The sequence below is a fragment of the Hoplias malabaricus genome, chromosome 1 (genome assembly GCF_029633855.1).
Source record: "Hoplias malabaricus isolate fHopMal1 chromosome 1, fHopMal1.hap1, whole genome shotgun sequence".
Taxonomy (NCBI): Eukaryota; Metazoa; Chordata; class Actinopteri; order Characiformes; family Erythrinidae; genus Hoplias; species Hoplias malabaricus.
Genome location: NC_089800.1, coordinates 58,988,346 through 59,009,779, shown reverse-complemented (window position 1 = coordinate 59,009,779; position 21,434 = coordinate 58,988,346). Strand labels below are relative to the sequence as shown.

General features: G+C 35.8%; 2 protein-coding genes across 2 annotated transcripts; both read right to left on the bottom strand.

Annotated features, from left to right (window-relative positions):
* Positions 1-98: 98 nt before the first annotated feature.
* Positions 99-1,567, bottom strand: dusp23b (dual specificity phosphatase 23b). The gene is made up of 3 exons (XM_066680180.1): positions 1,204-1,567; positions 524-812; positions 99-424 (listed from the first exon to the last, which is right to left on the bottom strand). The coding sequence occupies exons 2-3, from the start codon at positions 791-793 to the stop codon at positions 236-238; spliced, it is 459 nt and encodes a 152-aa protein (XP_066536277.1). The 5' UTR covers positions 794-812; positions 1,204-1,567; the 3' UTR covers positions 99-235.
* A 4,042-nt stretch (positions 1,568-5,609) lies between these two features.
* LOC136707432 (transcriptional-regulating factor 1) lies at positions 5,610-20,207 on the bottom strand. The gene is made up of 16 exons (XM_066681510.1): positions 20,015-20,207; positions 13,378-13,486; positions 11,159-12,666; positions 11,013-11,059; positions 10,757-10,904; positions 10,379-10,573; positions 9,966-10,260; positions 9,817-9,874; positions 8,260-8,396; positions 7,972-8,075; positions 7,803-7,878; positions 7,533-7,621; positions 7,301-7,414; positions 6,858-6,983; positions 6,486-6,664; positions 5,610-6,379 (listed from the first exon to the last, which is right to left on the bottom strand). Exons 3-16 carry the CDS (start codon positions 12,446-12,448, stop codon positions 6,109-6,111), a joined length of 3,129 nt encoding a protein of 1,042 aa, XP_066537607.1. The 5' UTR covers positions 12,449-12,666; positions 13,378-13,486; positions 20,015-20,207; the 3' UTR covers positions 5,610-6,108.
* Positions 20,208-21,434: the final 1,227 nt, after the last annotated feature.

Genomic DNA, 21,434 nt, shown 5'->3' with positions numbered 1-21,434 from the left:
TGACAGATATTTTTATATGTTGAAATTATAATACAGCAAGGTAGACTTAACAATTAAAAACAAATGCAGGACTTGTTAGAAGCACGATCATGTGATTTAAATGGTTATCACTTTATCTTATGGGTTTCAGTTTTTTAACAATTTAGTAAATAATTACCTATCCTTGTAAAACTAATTAAAGAATATGCACAGAAAATTGATTGAGCAGCTGGACTTTATTTAATAAATTATAAATTCAGTATATATTTTGCTGGTAAAACTGCACTACCATTTGTTCTTGTTCTCGTGTTTCAATTGATCCACGGCGTATTCTTCTGATTTCATTAATGGCTTCAATCCCACTGATTTTTCTGGACTTCACCAGGTAGCAGGCCAGCATTGTCCCGGTCCTTCCAAAACCATGCAAACAGTGCACTGCAACACCCTAAAGTTGACAAGACCAGACGTTTTGAACAATGTAAATGAACTATTTGACTGTGGAGAAGCACGCACAACCCATCCAGCACGGGAAATTCACACTTACCTCTCCTTTTATATTGGCCTCTTCCACTATAGTCAAAAAGCGTTTGATCTGGTCAAACGTTGGAGCACAGAAGTCGTGTATTCTGATATGATGCAAAATCAGTTCTGGACAAGTGTCGTGATAAGGTGGTTTTCTTTCAGACAAAGTGACTAAGTGTTTGATACCGTTGTTCAGTAGATATTCATAGTGACCAGGCATCCGTGGCATGGCCATTCCTGCCAGTTTGTGCGGCTCGACCCAAGAGAAATTGTGAGGTGGAGCGGATGCCATCGTGGTGATCAACACTGACCTGTCAAACCCAGAGTAAAGCTGATTTTACACCGTCGTAACAATGTATATCCAGTATAACATATATCTCTACTTAAGCAGCAACTGATATAAATATTGTATTTTTGCTAGAGTTAAGTCTAGACTGATAAGGGCTCTGAACCTAGACAAGTTTGCATCATATATCACTCTGGTTTGTTTTAATATTAAGGAATTAAATTCCGTTAATGGTATATTATTTAGTGAGACATATCATCAAATAAAATGTATTTACAACGGTTACATAAATGCGATCGAATAAAGCAAACATACAACCCATATTACACGATTGCAAGCCAAACCTCCGACCTCTTATTAGAAGCCATGTTTCGAAAAATCTAATGTTAATAACTACAGTTTAGAAAACAACTTACCGGAATCGGTCCAGAGGATCTTATGACAAATATCTAAATATTTTCGTATTCAGTTAGCTACATGTTTAATGTATTAACACTAAACCAAATAACTCGTATCTATATGGCAACTGAGCGACCGAAAAGTCTATGTATAGCCAGTAAAATACCCATAATAGTCGGCTGTTTTAGCGTGTAACTATGAGTGCGCCTCAAAAAGACACGTGCTCCCTCTGTAGTGCACTACGTAGGTCATGCAATAAAGGCATTTACACCATAATCCTGCAAACAGTGTCCGTTATAAAGTCATCTATATTTAATACCAAGTTCTGCGATCTTATAACCAGTATTAAGTGCACAGTTTGAGTGTATACTCCATATTTTAAAGTCATTCACTATGTCTTATGCAGGTAGTACTGAGCCATTTGAGGATCAGCCTCAAGTCCTCGCTAGCATGTTAAGCTAATTTGCTGAACTGGATAGTTTATTCATATTGGACAGCCCAAGCACCCGTCAAGCAATTTAGTTTCTTGTTTGATTAATTGTTCGACGTTTAGACTATTTCAGACTATAAAAAGTACACTTATTTCAAATTACACTTATTGTGCTGTTAGTTGATTTCCCTATGTTTTTTTTCTTCGTTTAATCTACGCCAGGATGGCCGAGCGGTCTAAGACGCTGTCTGTTCTAGAGGCGTGGGTTCGAATCCTGCTTCTATCAGCATTTTTCTCTCCAAACTGTAAAAAGGTAGACCAGGTAAAGCATGGTATCCAAGCTATTTTGTCATGGTTGAAACAAAGCACAATGCTTGGGCTGTGGAACGAAATTAGAAAACATTAAACCAGTAAGGCATCGATTTTTTTTACTAAAAAATTTCATACTTCAAACAATTACACATATAATAAAATATTTTCTTATTTGGTGAAAAGGTTGGTAATACTGTGATAAAACTTTCCTTCTGTACTGCTCAGTGTTCCCTTTATTTTATTACTCAGACAGCAAACATATATCGATCCACTGGCATAAAAAGGCTGGCACACCATTGACCACTGCAGGTCCAGATTACTGTCCTGTAAAGGATATAACTCATTTATAATCTCCTCAAACAGATTTTAAATTCAAAGAGACTTTTATTCTGGAATACAAATTAATAAAAATATTACCAATAACTATGGGAGATATAATAATGGGTATAAGTCCGATATAAAATGATTATGATAAAAATGTTGACACTGTGCTGGATTAAAATGATTTACTAATCTTATTTATAAAGGATAACAAAAAGAATGGAAAGGAAAAAATGTAAATTGGACTGTGAAAAAGTGCTAAAATGTGGCATTTTATCTAAAATTCTGTTTAATCACCAGTGGTCCGCCCAAAACACGCTGTGCAAAACACTAGTGGACCTCACATCTCCAATGAACTTGGGACATTGTGTAAAACATAAATAAAAACAGAATACGATGATTCTGTTTCAAATCCTTTTCAACCTATATAACGTTGTGTTTTGCGCTTCATAATGCGCCACACATTTTCAATGGGAGACAGGTCTGGACTGCAGGCAGGCCAGATTAGTACCCGCACTCTTTTACTATGAAGCCACGCTGTTGTAACACATGGAGAATGTGGCTTGGCATTGTCTTGCTGAAATAAGCAAGGACGTCCCTGGAAAAGACGTTGCTTGGATGGCAGCATATGTTGCGCCAAAACCTGTATGTACCTTTCAGCATTAATGGTGTCTTCACAGATGTGCAAGTTACCCATGACATGGGCACTAACACACCCCCATACCATCAGAGATGCTGGCTTTTGAACTTTGCGCTGATAACAATCCAGAAAGTTCTTTTCCTCTTTGGCCCAGAGGACACAATGTCCATGATTTCCAAAAACAATTTGAAATGTGCACTCGTCAGACCACAGGACACTTTTCCACTTTGCTTCAGTCCATCTCAGATGAGCTCAGGCCCAGAGAAGCCAGCAGCGTTTCTAGGTGCTGTTGATATATGCCTTTCGCTTTGCATGTTAGAATTTTAACTTGCACTTGTAGAGGGAGCGATGAATTGTATTCACTGACAATTGGTTTTCTGAAGTGTTCCTGAGCCCATGTGGTAATATCCGTTACAGAATGATGTCTGTTTTTAATACAGTGCCGTCTGAGGGATTGAAGGTCATGGGCATTCAATGTTGGTTTTCTGCCTTGCTGCTCACTTGCAGAGATTTCTCCAGATTCTCTGAATCGTTTAATGATATTATGGACTGTAGATGATGAAATCCCTAAATTCCTAGCAACTGTATGTTGAGAAACGTTGTTCTTAAACTGTTGGATGGTTTGCTCACGGAGTTGTTCACAAAGTGGTGAACCTCGCCCCATCTTTGCTTGTGAAAGACTGAGCCCTTCGGGGATGTTCCCTTTATACCCAATCATGACACTCACCTGTTTCCAACGAACCTCTTCACCTGTGGAATGCTCCAAACAAGTGTTTTTTGAGCATTCCTTAACTTTCCCAGTCTTTTGTTGACCCTGTCCCAACTCTATTGAAACATGTTGAAAAATGAGTGAATATTTGCAAAAAAACAATAAAGTTTATCTATTTGAACATTACATATCTTGTCTTTGTAGTGTATTCAATTGAATTTAGGTTGAAAAGGATTTGCAAATCATTGTATTCTGTTTTTATTTACCTTTAACACAATGTCCCAACGTTATATATTTATTATACGTTATATACTAATTATATATAATTTTATAATTTAATTGTATGATTTCACCTTACTATATAACCAGCCTAGTAAAAATCCCTGTAAACACTGCTAAATTCAGCAGCATTAAATAAGTTCTTCAATTTAATTCCTGTGTTCTCCCCGTGTCTGCGTGGGTTTCCTCCAGGTGCTCCGGTTTCCACCCACGGTCCAAAAACGTTGGTAGGTGGATTGGTGACTCCAAAGTGTCCGTAGGTGTGAGTGTGTGAGTGAATGTGTGTGTGTGTCTGTGTTGCCCTGTGAAGGACTGGCGCCCTCTCCAGGGTGTATTCCCGCCTTACGCCCATTGATTCCAGGTAGGCTCTGGACCCACCGCGACCCTGAATTGGATAAGCGGTTACAGATAATGAATGAATGAATTTAATTCCTGCTATCATTGCTTTAATTATTTATATATTATATATTTATTTGCTTTTTGGCAGTAAAAAGAAACATTTTTGAAACTTGAATCTTTGGTACACCTGATAAGTGTTTCAGGGTTTCAACAGGTGTAGTGTTACCAGAAATAGAGGACAAGTAGAGCGAAGCTGAAACAAGATACTGTGATTTCTAACTAGAAGCTTTAAGCACAGCAATTTGACCACAGAGGCCCCCAAAAATCTTTGCATTGGGTATCCAGAAAACCTCTTCATTCATTTCCCTAGACTGGGAAACACCGAAGCTATTTTAAATTTCAAAGATGTAGTTTTCTTTTCTGCCAGCGGGTGTCGCAAACATTTCTCACTCTAATATTCTGTTATTCAGACTCGGATGTTTAACTTGATGTTTTTCCCTTGAAGCAAAGGGCTAAAGTTCCATTACTGGCTTCTCAACGGTGTAACCATGTTAGAAGTGCTGACATTCACACTGACACAGGCAGACTCTCACACTGCAGGAAGGTGATCTCAGGGAACATAAAAAACAAACAACAACTTGAAAGTTTATAACACAGACTGGGCAAAATGAACAGTAGTACACTAGTCTAACACAATGCAAAGAGCAATTGTAAAAATTTATGTATATAAAAAAAACCTTAAACACCTGAGAGACTGCACAGGTCCAGTTCCTTCAGGAAAACCTTCATTTACTACTGCACACAACACTCAGCACATGCTGCAAATGGCAAAGAACAACACAATATAGAAACATGTGTTTCTCATGCCCTGTGCACGTGCACATGTAACTGGATATTTTGGGGAAACACTTTTTTTTTCAAAGCATATTTCAAGCATATTTCCACAGCTTCAGGGTTTTTTAAAAATATCTGCATCCACACAAAAAATAGATTGAAAATGCTCACACAAGCATGGCAGACCACTCACCCTTTGAATATATTTTTTTTCTTTTTGAAAATCATCCCACCAGCTTCCAGATCACAACTGACACTGCAGTGTAATTTATGAGTAAAGTCAGCTGTTAATTTGTATGTTGGGGAATAATTCAGAATTTTTTTATGTTGTATGTATGTTCGTTACAGTGGAAATTTAGAAAAAATTCCATCAATTCGTTCCTAAAATTCCTAAGAAGCATGATGTGAATTTCCTGGCACCCAATGATTCCAGGCAGGCTACAAAAATACTGGGGCATTGAACAGGATAAAGCAGTTGTAGAAATAGAATGAATTAATTATGAGACTATAGAATGATGCACCATTTTAATGGCCTATGTTAAAAGGTGTAAATGCTGAAGTGAACCATTTTTTTATAATGTTTTTTACACCCATTTAATTAAACAGTAAGCATATACTCTGACACAGGCCATGTAAAACCTATTTCAGTTTTATTGTACAGTGTTTTTTCAAGTAGCCACACAAAAAAATACAAAGCTTGTGTGGCATGTCAGAATATGTCTTGATAAAACTCAGTGTCTTCTAGTCCCTTTCTAACCTCTGAGCTCTTATATGCAAAGCATGCAAAAATATTTCCTATTTACCATACGATTTGATGAGCCTGGTAATAAGCAGGCCAGGAATGCCAGAGAAACACAATATATATAAGATATATTACATAATTTGTACATTTTTTAGAGCACTTCTTTAGTCCACAGTGTTTAATTAAGTGTATGCATTTTAATTGTGTTACTCTAGACTGGGTGTCCTGTGCAAAATCCATTACAATAACTGTGAATAACAATAACAATTAACAATAGGGACACCTCAGTAAGGGTTTGTTTACCAAAGTTTGGAATTCACTCTTTAAGATTCTGGTTTTGTAAGAAGCAGTCCACTTGTTGTTGTGTTCTTGCATCACTAATGAGTAATGCTTTCATGTCTTCATCATTTCTACAGGGTAAAGAATGAGGAGTTGTGGGTAGCTGAAGTGGTGTAACCGAAGGGTTGACAGGTGTCACATTCTGGTTTTCTTGTTCAGGAAGTCTATGATGCTGCCAAAGCTGCGGGTCTTCTTGTTGGCGATGAGTCTTCATGTGAGCATTGCGACTTTTGACCTTAAAAAACACCCTGTAAGAAGAAGATGAAATGATAGATTAGTTAAACAATAAATACGCCCTTGATGGCATTAGCCACATTGCCAAGTGCATTTTGCTGAGCTTCAGTTGTATCTTACTTTCCACATTCAGTGCAGGGGAAAATTAGAGTTGAGTCAGTTTCTCCACTGGTGGTACTGTTTGAAGGAGAGCTTTTTACAGAGCCTGCAACTAACTGCTGAGTTGATCTGTGTCTGCTGTGTTCAGCTGGTGAATTATGAAGCCCACCCAGACTGTTCCATTCATCCCTGTTAAACATCTAAAATAGAAATAAAAGCAATTAAGCATATTAGCTGTGCTAATTACACTCATTTGAACTAATACAGAAATATTTTAAAAGTGTATACAGTGAAGCAGGTGAACAGGAATATATTTCAGAAGTGAAATTGCCCATACGTTTAATTGTAACTCATACACGCTGTGAAATATTTTCAGAAGACATGTGTACTCACAGACCCACTGCTGGGTACTTCAAACGCAGCACAGGATTTCTCCGAAAATTCTGAAAACTCAGGGCCCTTGGTCTGGTTCTTTGACACTTGAATTATTTGTCCTGTTTTGAGATCCTCCACATCACCCTAATAAACAATAAAATCATAAAAACTAAGGCCAAAATGACTAATATTACAACAACAGAAATGTGTTATCAAAATTAACATGTTTAAAAACACTATACATGTTCTGTTTCATAAAAAATGTGTTGTATTACTTTTTAACATATGTGTCCAGTTAAGGTGAGTGCATTTTGTGTTGCTTTAAATCAAATATATTCAAACAGAAAATGTGCAATACAATGTGTTTAAACACCAGTAAATGGGTTTAAAGCAATAAAAGTTGCAATAAAGGCAATAAAAAGCAACAAAAGTCATCAATATCTACAACATCAATAGCTAACCTCCTTGTCTTGGCTTGGTGTTGTTAGACCTGTACTGAGTCTCCTGCCCAGCCGCAGCCTTTCCTTCCATGTATAGTAATACTCAACACACTGAGCTACTGACTTGGTTTTTACCTAGCATCAAAACACATTGCATTTACTAAAATACATAAATACCATCTCAGAAAATTAAAGAATCAAATGTAAGTTAAAAGTTAATTTTGTAATTCAATTTTTTTGTAGCCAAAATTACCATTTTTTGAATCAGGTGAAAATCCTTGTTGTGAATTACTAAGGCTTTGTTGAGTTGCCTCTTTTCCTGCAGAGTCCATTTATCTGATCCTAGTTCATAGATTAGGGCAGGAGTCAAAATATTCAAAAATCACATGGGGTCAGGTATAACCAAGGAGCAAACATGTAGTCTTACTTTAGGGGCTGTGACCATTACATATTTTGAAGAAGATTATGAAATCAACCACATTGTATGCCCACATCCTTCAAAAGATTAAAAAAAGTAACACACCTGCATAGTGGTAGTCTGTCTGAGAGCCTGATACGTGTTTCAAGGGCTCTAGGGAGAGTAATGTCTCAAGGGTTATCTGGAAAAAAAGACCACATGCAAAACAGCAGTGAGTGTTTCATAAATATATCCCATATGAAAAGGAAGTTATATTTCTGGAAGTAATGCTCACCATAACATCTCCCCTGCATTCAAAAAGACAATGAAGGGCATATTCTGTGTTTGTCCCTCCCCCTGGGAGCACACTGGAGCATGCCATTTTCAGCAGATCATCAACTTAAATAATAAAGAGTACAGAATGACCACAAAGACACTGGTATGTAACAGATTAATTCTATTTCTAGAAAGCACTTTAATACTTTTTAAGCCACTAAATAGTTTAAATCGGGTCGTTTAAATCTGTATAATAATAATTAAAATCCTGTCTTACGTGACATATTTGCATCTGAAATGTTTTTACCTCTTTGCTGGTTGCCAGGCATATCCAGATAGAATGGTGTCCATAACAAAGTAGCCTTATGCATGTCTTCTGCTACTTTACAATGATGTTGAATATCTGGGATCTTTGCTTGAAAATCTTCACCAATATTGATCCGTCTGCAACACATTTACAAAACAAATTCACATATGTAGTGTAACCTCCTTGAAATATAATGACATTTCTGATACAAGTAGAAATAAGAATAAAAATATACTTCAGTAAAAAATGTTGGTACTTGTATACTTTTGGTATTTCTATAACATTTGTTAGAATGAATCCATTAAATGAGATGAATCCAGAGCTATATTAAATTGTAACAATAATACAGACATAGGTAAATGTACATTTGTGAGTCCTACCCAATGATTCATAATAAAGTTGGGATGTGGTGCAAAATGTAAATAAATGTAAATAAAAACCTAATGCAATGATTTGTAAATCTCATAGACCCAAAATTCATTCACAATAGAACATAGAACACATATCAGATGTTGAAAGTGAAACATTTGAATTCATTTAGGACTCATTTAGCAGCTCATCTCAGAACAGTAGGGACAAGAGCAACAAAAGGACAAAACACAGACAAAAACACTAAGTTTTTGGATCAGTGTGGATGGAGTCTATGTCAAAGAACATTTTACCGAGTGTCTCTCAGAAGCAAAGGTGTGCAGAGGTTCACCAATCTGTGAAAAGTGGTGAACAATTTTTTAAATATGTTCCTTAAAATAAAATTGCCAAGAATTTTTAAATATCCCATTGTCTACAAAACATAATATAATCAGTAGATTCAGATAATCTGGAGAAATTCCTGTATTCAAGGGACAAGGCTGCTGGTCAGTATTGGATGCTTGTGATCTTCGGGCCCTTAGATTGCACTGCATAATAAACTGGCATGATTCTGTGCTGGAAATCACTCCATGAGCTCAGGACCAGTTCCAGAAATTGTTGTCTATCAACACAATTTACCATGCAAGGCACAACCAACTTGTTATCATTACACAGTTGAAAAAAGCCTGCTTCTCGGTTGGTGTGGGGTTGCATTAGCACTACACTGGCACTACCAATGCTAAACTACATACTGCATCCATCACAGCAGCATGGATTGGCAGAAGAAGAGTCCGGGTGCTAAACTGTCCACATGCAGTCCACACTTTTCACCAACAAAAAACATCTGGCGAATCATGAAATGAAAAATACAGCAAAGAATCCCTAGGACTGTTGAGCAGCTACAATCCTACATCAGACAAGAATGGGACAGCATTCATGTCCTAAAACACCAGCAATTGATCTCCTCACTTTATAGATGTTTACACACTGTTATTAAAAGAAAAGGCAATGCTACACAGTGGTAGACATGGCCTTATCCCAAATTTATTAAGATGCGTTTCTGCCATCAAGTTCTAAATGGGTTAATATTTTTCCTGAATTGGTAAAAAGCCTCACTTTCAACATGATATGTGTTCTATGTTCTATTGTAAATATAATATAGGTCTATGATGTTTGTGTAGTAGTAATAGTTGTAGGAGTATTTCTTACGGTTTCATGCTGTTGGATTTATCCTCCATACCCAGGTTCACAGCGTCTTCTGGTAAATCTGTAATTTAAAGACATTCATGACATGTATAGGACTGGTTCTAAAATGAAAATCTGTGTCTTATTTGACTGCATCATTTACTCAAACTTACTATCCTTGCACAGGTGCACTCGTTGAACAGTCTGTGATTCAGTGCAGTGGTGCCCTGCATTGAAACTGCTGAAGAGACCTGTGCCAGGCCGGACAGGGCTGAGCATTGGTGGGGGAGTGTAGGGGACATCATCTCCACAGCTGCTTGGAGAACGTAGCAGGCTTTGGAAGAGCACTGGCCCTCTAGACTCTAGGCTGGCCTTACATGGGGAAATTACTAGAGGCACCAGGCAATGACGGTACCGCTTTTTTTCTCGCTTTTCTACACATTCTCCCACTCCTATGGTACTCTTGACCTAGAAGTTATTAATAGAATTTGATAGTAAAGGATGATGGGACCTAATTCATGATGAATCATTTACATTTGAAAGAGAATGTAGATGTTTGACATGGAAATGGTGCAATGAAACTCACACGTGACGATACATCCTTTTGTGTAGGAACTTGTAGCTGTGGACAAGCCACAGCTGAGTTACTGACATCATTTCTTCTCTGGTGGTGATGAAGGGAATTTAGGAGCTTGGTTGAAATTTGATAGTCCTTCACCGGAACAGACACAGGTAACACTATGGGGTCATTTTCTCCAGTCAGCTGAATTTGTCCATCACTCTGTAAATAAACAGACACTTGGAATATGAACAAAACTCTTTTTTAGCATTTTTGTTAATTACAAGGCCCATTGTATAAACAATTTCATTATTGAAACTTTCCTACTCTAACCCTGCTTCAAAGCATTTAGTCACAATTTGAAAGGTCCTCATTTGACAAGATGTTTAAAGTAATGAATCTTACTGGTTTGAATCCTGGGAGATGGGTCCTGAATCCCCCATGGGAACGCATGTGACCATTAAGGGCTGGCAAACTTTTAAACTCCCTTTGACAAACAATGCATTTCAGCTTGGTATTGAGCCCTGGACTCCTCATTAACTCAGTTTCCTTCCTATGAAAAATAATAAGCAAATCCGACAAAGTGCAATTTATTTAATCAGACTTACTAAGAGAGGGCTACAGAAAAAAATGGCAAAAAATGGTAAAGTTCATATCCAACCTGTAGGCAGGCAAATTCTGATCATTCTGAACATCAGATGAATGCATCTTTGAGAGAGAGTTAGATGAAAAGAGGGCATTGGTCACTATCAAACATAGCACAATCATGTTGAGGACAACTTTGCTGAAACTGCTTTAATGCCATACCTGTGGCCACTGCTGTCTGTAGGAACTGAGGTGATGAAGCACGCCTCCCCTCAAAGCTGTTGACGGAGCAGCTTGATTAACTCTGGCCCGAACACTTTCGTAATGAGAACTGCAGAGATCTTTTCTTTTATGAGGATGGTTTAAATCTGTACAGTGTTCCTGTTTTAGGCTAGATTGTCCTGGCGCACCATCAAGTAATGCTAAATGATTATCACCAAGAGAGGTATTTTGCTTATAAAGGAATGCCTGTGTTTGCTCAAGAGGTTGTGGATGCTGGTAAATATCACTCTGGTGGGAGAATGGATGAAAATGCTGCTCTTCTTTGAAATGGGGTGACTGTAGAGGTAAGCCTTGCCCAGTCTGGAAAGGAGTTTGTTCTTGTGCTTTATAATCCTCAGTGTAGCTATAGGTTGGTGATCCAACACTCTCAGGGCCTTCTAGCTGGCTTTGTTGCATAAACGATGCTCTCTGGTGTTGCTTTTGCAGGGCCAATGAATAAGGACTGTGCTGATTTGAATTGTTCTGAATCCCTTGCTGCTGGAGATGATACTGGGTCTGTGACTTGTAGAGTGGTACCTTGTACATCTGCTCTGAGTGGCTTTCTCTCAGTTGTTGTTTGTGTTGCTGAAATCCATAGTGGTAACCCTGGTGGTTTTGGTAGAGATTGTGAGTTGTGTGTTGGCTCTCCACTGGATGATAAGATGGTTGAATATGATGCTGCTGTGATTGACTCTGCATGGCCACTGGACTAAAAGGGTCTAGATCAGATCCATCTGAGGGCACTCCACTCTGAGGTGAAAGTAAGATCTCTGGCATTTGATTGTCCTCTGAACACTTTTCAGCCACACAGTGGCCAAAAACACTATTTGGGGTTTTCATAGGAAAGGCCTTGGAAAAGGAATCCAATCTTTGCAGAGCACTGGCACTGAATTTGCTTGACAATGAAGGATTGCTATGTGGAGCTAGACCGAAGGGGTAGACAATATGTGAGCCCATATTTTCTATCACCTCATCTTTAGAGGAGGATCCCCACATGGTAGATGAAGACTTTTCAAGTGGATTGTAATCCCAAGATCCTCCACTATGAGGCATGCCAAACAGTGCAGGAACTTCATTTTGTGGTGTGACAGGTGATGATAAATGCTTTTGGTAATGTGGGGACATCTGTGGTACTGAGTTTGTAGTGGATATACCATAAGAAGGTGTCCTGACAGCTATACTGTTCTGAAGCGAGTAGGCTCCATTGCTGTCATGAGCTAAATGATTAAACTCATGGAGGTTCTCTGTCATTCTGGAAGGAATTAAAGTGAGCAGTTCTGCTTTTTCTAATTATTATATGGTCAAGGAGCAGAAATTAAGTGATTTTAATGTCAGCTGCAGACGTAAAAGTGTTCAAAAATGGTGATGAACAGCAATGTTCACAATTAATTTTAAAACCATGTTTTGCTGTACTGCAGAATGTTCAGATCACAGTTTAGCTGACATGATGCATCTTGACTGAAGTATTCCTGTGGAGAGAAGAGAAGTTCCTCAGATGCACAAATAACTTTGCATCAGTATGAAAAACATGAACATTCATATTGTCCACAAAGCATAGCAATACTATAAGGAAAATATCAATGCAAAAACTATACAAAACAAACTACAGGTACTGTTACAAACAACAACGCAGCCAACCTGAATTTATAATACTTTAGTCCTTGGCCACCCATCTTAGTACTATTCAAAAACTCAGTGACCAACCTAGTTTAATGTTCAGTTTATGTACAGGTTACATATAAACAGATATAAAAATGGGAACTGTGCAAAATCAGTTTGATCACAAAAAATCTTGATTACATTTTTCATTTTTGAAAATCATAAGTGTTACTCTTGGTTCAGATCTCTACAAATTCACGGGTGTTTCTATGCATTCTTTCACTGAAAGAAAATGACACTGTATGTCTGAAAGCATGCATGGCATAGAAATAACATCTTAAAGTAAATAAAAAAAATATGAGTTACTTGTTTTTAATTTGTCCAAAGTTTTATTCATAGGGAAAATATTACCTGTTTGTTTGCTATCAATTGAATTTTTGTACAAAGACCTCAAATTGCAACATAGATCTATCCAAATAAAATACGTTTTGAAGACACTTGAAGGAGGTGCCAAACTGACATTAAATATAGTAAACATTCAGGGTGGCTGCACAAATCTAATGGGCAACACCAAGACTCACCAAGGTAGAGATCCATACTTTTTACAAGGTTCTCTTGTAAAAGATCACAGTTGTTGTTGTTGCAGGAGAACAAAATGGCCAGCCAACTGCACTTCCTTTCAACAGCAATCTTGCAAAAGAAAAAAGAAAAAATTTAAACGTTTTAATTTGTAATCAAGACAAAAATGCAAAGGTCTATTCAATGTTTCCAAGAATAAGTAATGATTATTTTTTTTACTTTTTGTAGAAATGGACAAAAATAATTTTGGTAATGGTCTTCAACACTCATGTTCTAGGCTGGTCTCTTTAACACATTCAGTAAAGTCACACCATGACTCAGTCTGAGACTTCCTCTCTCACCCACACTCTAGAATATGTATGTAATTCAGCTATGCACCATCTTATCATTTCCTGTCACATGAGCTGTTTTCATAGGGGCCTGGCAATTTGATTTTAATCTAAGCTTTTAAAAAGGGAGATAAAGCTTATGTGCATGAGTGTACCCATGCTATATTAATGCAAAAAGCATACCACCAATAACATTTCAAAAGTCCAGTAAACAAATTGGCGAGTCCTTGATATTGTTGTGGTCCAGTATGTGTATTCTTGCAAAGCCTGTTTCAAGTCACACACTGACACACTACTGTAACCAGCTACAAAAACAGAAAACATTCCAACAATTTAGCATGTTATTATGGCAATAACATGTTAATAATAAAATGAAATAAGTAAAAATTGATAAGGAAGCAAGGTGAACAGTTGAGTTACTGGACTAAGTTGTGAATCAGATCTAGCATGAGTGTCTGAAAGCTCAAGTGGCCTTTGTGGTTTTGAGAGTTTCCATCCTCAACGGGTTAGTAACTAAATGAATGTCTTGGCCTTCAGGCAGTATACTGTGTATACCTATAAGCCCTTTCCATATGACCTAAATCATAATTCAGACAAATGCTCATTTCACATAATGTAAAACAAACAGGGTTGTTGGATGTTTCCATAAAAACTAATCATTTAAACTGACATGTATAAACCCCATTTCCAAAAAATGTTGGTACACTGTATGTTAATGGACACAAAATTAAAATATGTGCCAACAATTTAAACCATCTATTTATTATTTTTAAGTTGTTTTTTTATTTTTGTTAATACATTTTGAATCTGATGCCAGCAACATGCTTCTAAAGAGCATCAGAAGACAGGTAAAATTGTGAAAAACTACAAAACATTTTGTAATGTGTTAGTGATATGATTGTGGTTAAGGTGAGTATCTCAGAGAGCCTGAATCTTTCAGAAGTAAAGAAGGGGAAGAATCATGTTTCTTAGTGTAAAAATAGCAAAGTTGCTGGGGATTGCTTAATCTATGGCACATAATAACATTAAATGTTTCAGAAGATATAGGGAAATATCTATTTTCAAAGAAAGGCAAGAAAAAAGAATAGTATTGGCTCATAGAAAATACCCTCCTTCTTTGAGCCTGAGCTCATATTAGATGAACTGAGATAGAAACCTGTTGTGTGGCCTGATGAATCAAAATTCAATTATTTTTGTAAATCATGGATGCCATGTCACCTGGGCTAAAGAGAAAAGGGACTATCTGGCTTCTTGTAAGCACACCGTTCAAAAGCCAGCATACATGATGGTAAGCAGGTGCGTTAATGTACATTGATTGGGTGACTTGCACATCTGTGAGGGCACTGTTAGTGCTGAACAATATATACAGGTTTTGCAGCAACATGCTGCTATCCAGAAAGCATTTATTCAGGGAATGCTTTGCTTTTTAGCAAGACATTGCCAAGCCACATTCTGCATGGATAATAACAGCATTGTCCCATAGTAAAAATATGTTGTGTAAAAAAATAAAGTGCTATATTAATTTAGACTCACTGAAAATATTTGGTGCATTATGGAATAAAAATACTATAAGAGAGACCTTAACCGTTGAGTAGGTGAAATCTTATAACAAGCAAGAATGGGAAAACATTTTAAATACAAAACTATAGCAGTTGGTCTCCCCAGTCTCCAAAGGTATCAGACTCAAGGTATCAAATTCAAAATGGGCATATATTAAAAAAAAATAAACAAAAATAAATAAATGAATACAAATTTTCAGTTTTAACATTCATTTCAATTAAATTTGGGTTTATATTTGCATGTCATTGCATTGTGTCCCAACTTTTCTTGATATGGTGTTTATATATTTTATAATAATTTATACAAAATTTGGTTTGCAAGAACAACAAAAAGTATGCTTTGATGGACAGAAAGCTTATTCATATATTTCTTAGAAATGTATTCTGTGTTTCTGAAGCACCCCTCCCCCAATACATTTACTTAGACACATATTTACTTCCTTAATCTAAAGTCATCCAGTCATGTGACTGCAAAGTTACTGTCAATCCATTTTGTCCCAAGGCAAAGTGCCTAGAGCATGACCTTCTAGTATGTCATCACGGGATCACAAAATTTGTGATTTGAGGTTCAAAAAAGAATGCAGTCATTAATGTGTCATTTGATTATGAATCCGGATGATACTTACACATACCGATGATATACACTATGTGCCCAAAAGCTTATAGATGCAAGTTCTACTGAGTGAAAAAACTACAAAAGGATGCTGTGAAAAAAAAGCTGTACATGAGTCTAAGTTCACCAAGCGCAATGGCAAAAAAGGCATAAAATCCTCCAAAAGTACTGGACTGTGGAGCAGTGAAACTCTGGAGTAATTGCTGTCCAGTTCTACACCGTTTTGATGGCTTGATATTTGTGATCCAGAACTAATCACTCAGCATTACTATAATATGAATGTTTATTTGTCTGAATGCAATTGCAATAAGATCTTCATAATAATGTTTCAATATTTTGTAGCGAGCCCTGCTTTTATTTAAGAATATCTTAGAATAGCAGGATTCCACCACTTAGCTATATAGTGATTTAAAAGTAAAACCTTATTAAATGAGTGGAGATGAATTATAATACAGAGTGCAGTTTCATCCTGCCATGGTGTTGTCCAGTATTAAAATACTAAGAAAGTCCATTCAGCTTAATTCTGAATGAGGATGCCAAAGGAACATGTCTTTGAAAAAGGGTCCATTTTTATTATTATCCACATAACAGGAACATATTCACAATCATTTAGCTTAGCTTAAGTTTCAGTAGGAACAAAGACAAACATATTAGCTGTATTAATACCCAAGGGAATGACATCAGTGAACACTGTGGTTGAAAGTGCACATTACAAGATATGATGCTTGTGCATTGGAGTGAAATGTTAAGCAAAACAGAAGAGGAACTTTTCCTAAGAAGACTGAGAATTCAGGACAGTTTCACACTGTAATTTTTAAAGTCACTCTGTAGTTACATATACCGATTTATTTGATGGCTATAGTCTCTTCTAGAATGAATAGGCAGCATGCACAAGTCCAAGGGACCACTGGATGGTCTGATGAATATTCTGTAATAATACATGTTTTTGCCTTTGCTGTCACCAAATCTTAATCTTCTTAATTTACATCATTTAGCAGGCGTTCTTAGCCAAAGGGCCTTGCTCTCTACTAAGAGAATGCACCCAAACAAGTGCAAATAAATTAGTTCAAATACCATTGAAGTAATATTTTACTAGATACAGGTGTCAGTGCTGATACATTGAAAGGGAGAAATACAAATATAACACAAGCATTTGATCACCTATCAAAAATTTGAACTGCAGAATTATGTAGCACGCTCCACCACTATAATTAAAGCAACAACTGAGGTATCTTTATGAAGATTGGTGTTTTGTCCTTCCTGTACATTTCCAAGCAGTTGCAGAATCTATATCAATGTGTAATGAAGCTTTTCTAGTGGCTCACTGTGACGAAACACATTACTAACACTTCTTGATGGTTTCCCCTTTAGTCTTTAATAAAATGTAGTAAACAATAGATGTTGAAAATACACTTAATTCTACACATATATAAGGTAATATCATTTATTTTCTTATTATACTCTGAACAGTTGATACCAGAAAGAAATAAAGTGCTTAAATAATCAATGCTGAGAAAAAAATCATGGAATAACCCTGTAATTTACACTTAAATTACTAAAATAAATAGAGAAACAGGTGTTAAAAACACTTCAGATCTGCTGCAAGCACTCTCTTTTATCTGCAGACTGTTTAGTGTTTTTAGCACCTGTGTCTGTATTTGGTTTGGCATTTGTTTTTTCCATTTTCAATATTGGACTTTGCTAGATGAAAGAAAACGTGGCCTTAAAATGAGAGCTATCGACTGAAACAATAGAAATTATTATTAAACTCCTTCAAAAAGAAATCCAACATGAAATATGACTAAATATATCAGTTTAAAAGTGCATGGATTAACACAAAGTAAAGTTTATAAAGAAAAACATACAGGTCGACCAAGGGGGACATGAAAGCCTCAGTATAAAGACTCACAGCAACATGCTTTGAAAACGGAAAATGAATTTAAAAAAGGGCAGAAAAAGGACTCAGTATTTGTGACATTTAGTAAACACAAATGAAAATAAGCACTGAAACAGAAACAGAAGAAAACAAGGCTACAATGGTCTAAAGAGAAGCAATCATGTAGTGTGAATGTTTGAATGAAAATCATATACAGTGATGAATCTTGAATCTGTATAGGCAAAACAGATCATGCTGGAACTTTTGTCTAGTGCTGTTGTAATAAATATGACTGCCCGAATAAAACAATCAAATTTCATGACTTATTTATATGAGGTTGCTTGTCAGTTAACAGACCACTGGAAATGACAATCAATACCTCAGCTGAAATTCTGGACATTTTTATTCCATTAATATTAAATAGGTTTGGCGATTAAGTTATTTTTTGTTCTGGATGATAATGCGTCTTGTCACAGACCAAAGATCATTCATTCATTCATTCATTCATTCATTCATTATCTATAACCGCTTATTCAGATCAGGGTCATGGGGGTCCAGAGCCTACCTGGAATCATTGAGCGCAAGGCGACCAAAGATCATTAAAGATATTTTCAGGAATGGCTTATCAACTCAGTGACATTGCCTTTCATTGCAATTCAAAATTGTCTGTTGGAAATAAAAAAAAATGTCCACGGCAAGGCTTCATCCTGTAAAACTGACCTGTCAGGTGCTATCTGAAAAAGCTGGATCCAGCTTCATGTAGAATATTATTTTTCCCCTCTACTGGAGAAATGTCATTGACTGAGCCCTGATATATGGAGAAAAACCATATATCAGCCATTTTCAATATTTAGTAGCACTGCTTGCTCATGCAGTGGAAGAAAACTTTTTCATCAGCATAAATGTATTCTTAAAAAAAATAGGCTACTAAACAAAAAACATGCTTTTGTACCTGGTTTAATTTAAATCAAAGGCAAAAACTTGCTTAAACATGCTTTAGAGGTTTATAAAAAAAAATTAAATACAGTTCTTGGTTGCAAGGGATCAAAATTTATTTAAACTAATTTGTGTTAATTTTTTCACTTATAGTATAGTATAGTATGATCAAGAATTAAACAAAAATATATATATTTTGTGAGTTACCAAGTAAAAATTCTCAGTGAACATCCTATGAGGTCACACATTTGCAGGCATACATCGGAGTTGACACAGGTTTGGCCCCTGCCTTATATTTGAAGCATATCTTACATTTGGTAAACCTCTCTAGCAGCAAATGAAAGCTGAATTAAAGGCACTTTCTGTTAGACGATTGCAAATAATTGCAATTTTGTGAATGATTAAAAGATTGTAATTTTAAAAAAATAAAGCAAAGCATAGAAAAATCTGTGTTTTTAATTTAAAACAAAATAGAAATATAAGTATTCAAATACAAAGAACATTTAAATGGACTAAACTTTGCAAATATTTAATTAATTTTATCATTAGTTTTAAACCGAGGAACAAAAACAAGATATAAATCCTCCAACTGGGATATGTTACCACATGTACAATTGTTTAGTTTATTATGCAACAATTTAAAAAAATATTATAAAGTTTTATTTTCTAGTTAGTGAGTTTATTAGAGAGAATATGACATAAAACTAATATGAACAGACACAGTCCAATAAGCAACTCTAATTTTTTAAATAAATATTGAATGGAAAAATAAATAAATAAACTTTAAATAGCATGATTTTTTGTATACAGAATAAAACATTAAATGATTCTGTGACAACAGGCCTGTAATTAGTCAAGCTGACAAATGTGCCAAGCATTTCCAAAATGAATATATTAGGATGCAATCATGTACTAATTTGTTTACTAGTTAGCACTGTCTATCTTTGTTTTCCAAAAATGAGCCTCACTGTATAAGATTGTAATGATCAGAGCTCAAAACAAAATGGATGAATGTTGGTCAGTTTATATGTTATGGTTTTATTTCAGTTTACCCTACTGACTCAAAAGTTAGCACATGTATTTATCTGACCGTTAATATGACTGATTTTGTTCTTCCTTAAGCCATATAGTAACACCAGACTCTAACATCAGTTTAAAAGTGTCAGTAGCTGTTTTCCCTAAAGTTAAGAGGCCAATTTTAAAGTAGTTATATAGTGTGATTGCATAGGTATAGCATTAAAATTTACTATTGATCATTACAACCATAAACACCTATCTAAAATATATCGAAACGAAAATATATGAGCATAAAACAATACTTCTTACCTTCTCTTTCTTTGAAGTGGCACAGTCCAGTTTTTAAATGAGGTCAACAGAGATGCTACAGTGACACCAAAACAAAGCACTGACATACAACAACAGCACAGACTCATTATCCTAGAAAAGTGATGTCTGAATATCGTTGTTGAGACGTTGGCCCAACAGGGAAGTCAACATAGTGACTGCTGAGTAAGGAATTCTGCATATCTCCTCTTATAGTAACAACTATTTCAGATGGCCTTTAAGGGTTCAAGGAAGTTCAGGAAATGCAGTCTTTTTCTTTCTAAGCTATGAGGCTTCCTGAGCATAACCACAAACTATTTTCTCAACCTGTCAAATGTGCTACAAGTGCTTCTCAAACCCTGCCTGTAAACCTGAATTATGAGAGCTGTGGACAAATGTGTATTACTGTACATTAATCAGCTATATAAAAATTTGTGTGAATTGTATCATCACATTATAGAAACATAGATCTGTTAGTGTAATAAAGTTAATATGGATTATTGTTGTTGAAGTATGTAAACTAAATGTATGTGTAATGTTTACTACTCGTAACAAAATGGCTATATTTTGATTGTTGATATCACAAGCCCTGGTTACTTCCATAGTTTTCTTTAGAATTGTCTGTCAATAATGAATCCATTTAATTTATCATTTCATATCACACCACAGTGAATGTCTTTGTTTACATCTTTGTGCCAAACTTGTATTTTCCTCTTTGCTTTAGAATGAATCTGAGAGAAATGAACACGTATGTAATAGCAGATGAAAAACATGAACATTAAAAGGAACAGCTTTTAATTTGATGTTATATGTCATATTGAAAATAAAATTTAGACCCATGCTAAACACATGGTACTGTCTATGTATGCTATTACTATGTTACCATATTGTCTCTGTTCCATTAAAAATATATATCTCCCAGTATAGCAACTTTACAGGAGAAGGAAAAAACCTTCTTAAATTTCACTGAAAGTCAATGTAAAAAGATTTTATTTCAAGTAATTTTGAAGCATTTCTGTTGGTCCATTCATCATGAAATTGGTTCTGTGTCCCAGTGATGTATTAAAATAAAAATGAACAAAAATTGATATACATGTTTTTAATTGGACAGAGACGATATGCTCTTTTAGTTACATTTTCTATTAAGAAAATATTTCATTCTGCAGATATAAGAACATGTTAATTACTCAAAATAACCACTACTGCTGAAGCATCACACATCCTGTTAATTTTTATCTGATCATGGTAATTGCAGCTGCCAACAGAAAATATTTTTTCTAAAATTGCCACAACAAATAATAGCTTTTGTACGGTGTTTCGCAGTTGTATATAGTTTGTTTTTTAGGCCACCGTGTATAAATATATTTTTAAAAATATACTTTCAGAAGTCTGTGTTTACATTCAGTCTACAATTTAGTTTGCT

What these genes read in the sequence shown, in the direction of transcription:
- dusp23b (XM_066680180.1), bottom strand. Translation starts at nt 793, where the DNA reads ATGGCATCCGCTCCACCTCACAATTTCTCTTGGGTCGAGCCGCACAAA. An exon ending in AGGCCAATATAAAAGGAGAG is followed by an intron (nt 425 to 523) that starts GTAAGTGTGAAT and finishes TGTCAACTTTAG; the next exon opens with GGTGTTGCAGTGCACTGTTT.
- LOC136707432 (XM_066681510.1), bottom strand. Translation starts at nt 12,448, where the DNA reads ATGACAGAGAACCTCCATGAGTTTAATCATTTAGCTCATGACAGCAAT. An exon ending in AGTGCACCTGTGCAAGGATA is followed by an intron (nt 9,875 to 9,965) that starts GTAAGTTTGAGT and finishes TTTAAATTACAG; the next exon opens with ATTTACCAGAAGACGCTGTG. An exon ending in TTCACCTGATTCAAAAAATG is followed by an intron (nt 7,415 to 7,532) that starts GTAATTTTGGCT and finishes TTTTGATGCTAG; the next exon opens with GTAAAAACCAAGTCAGTAGC.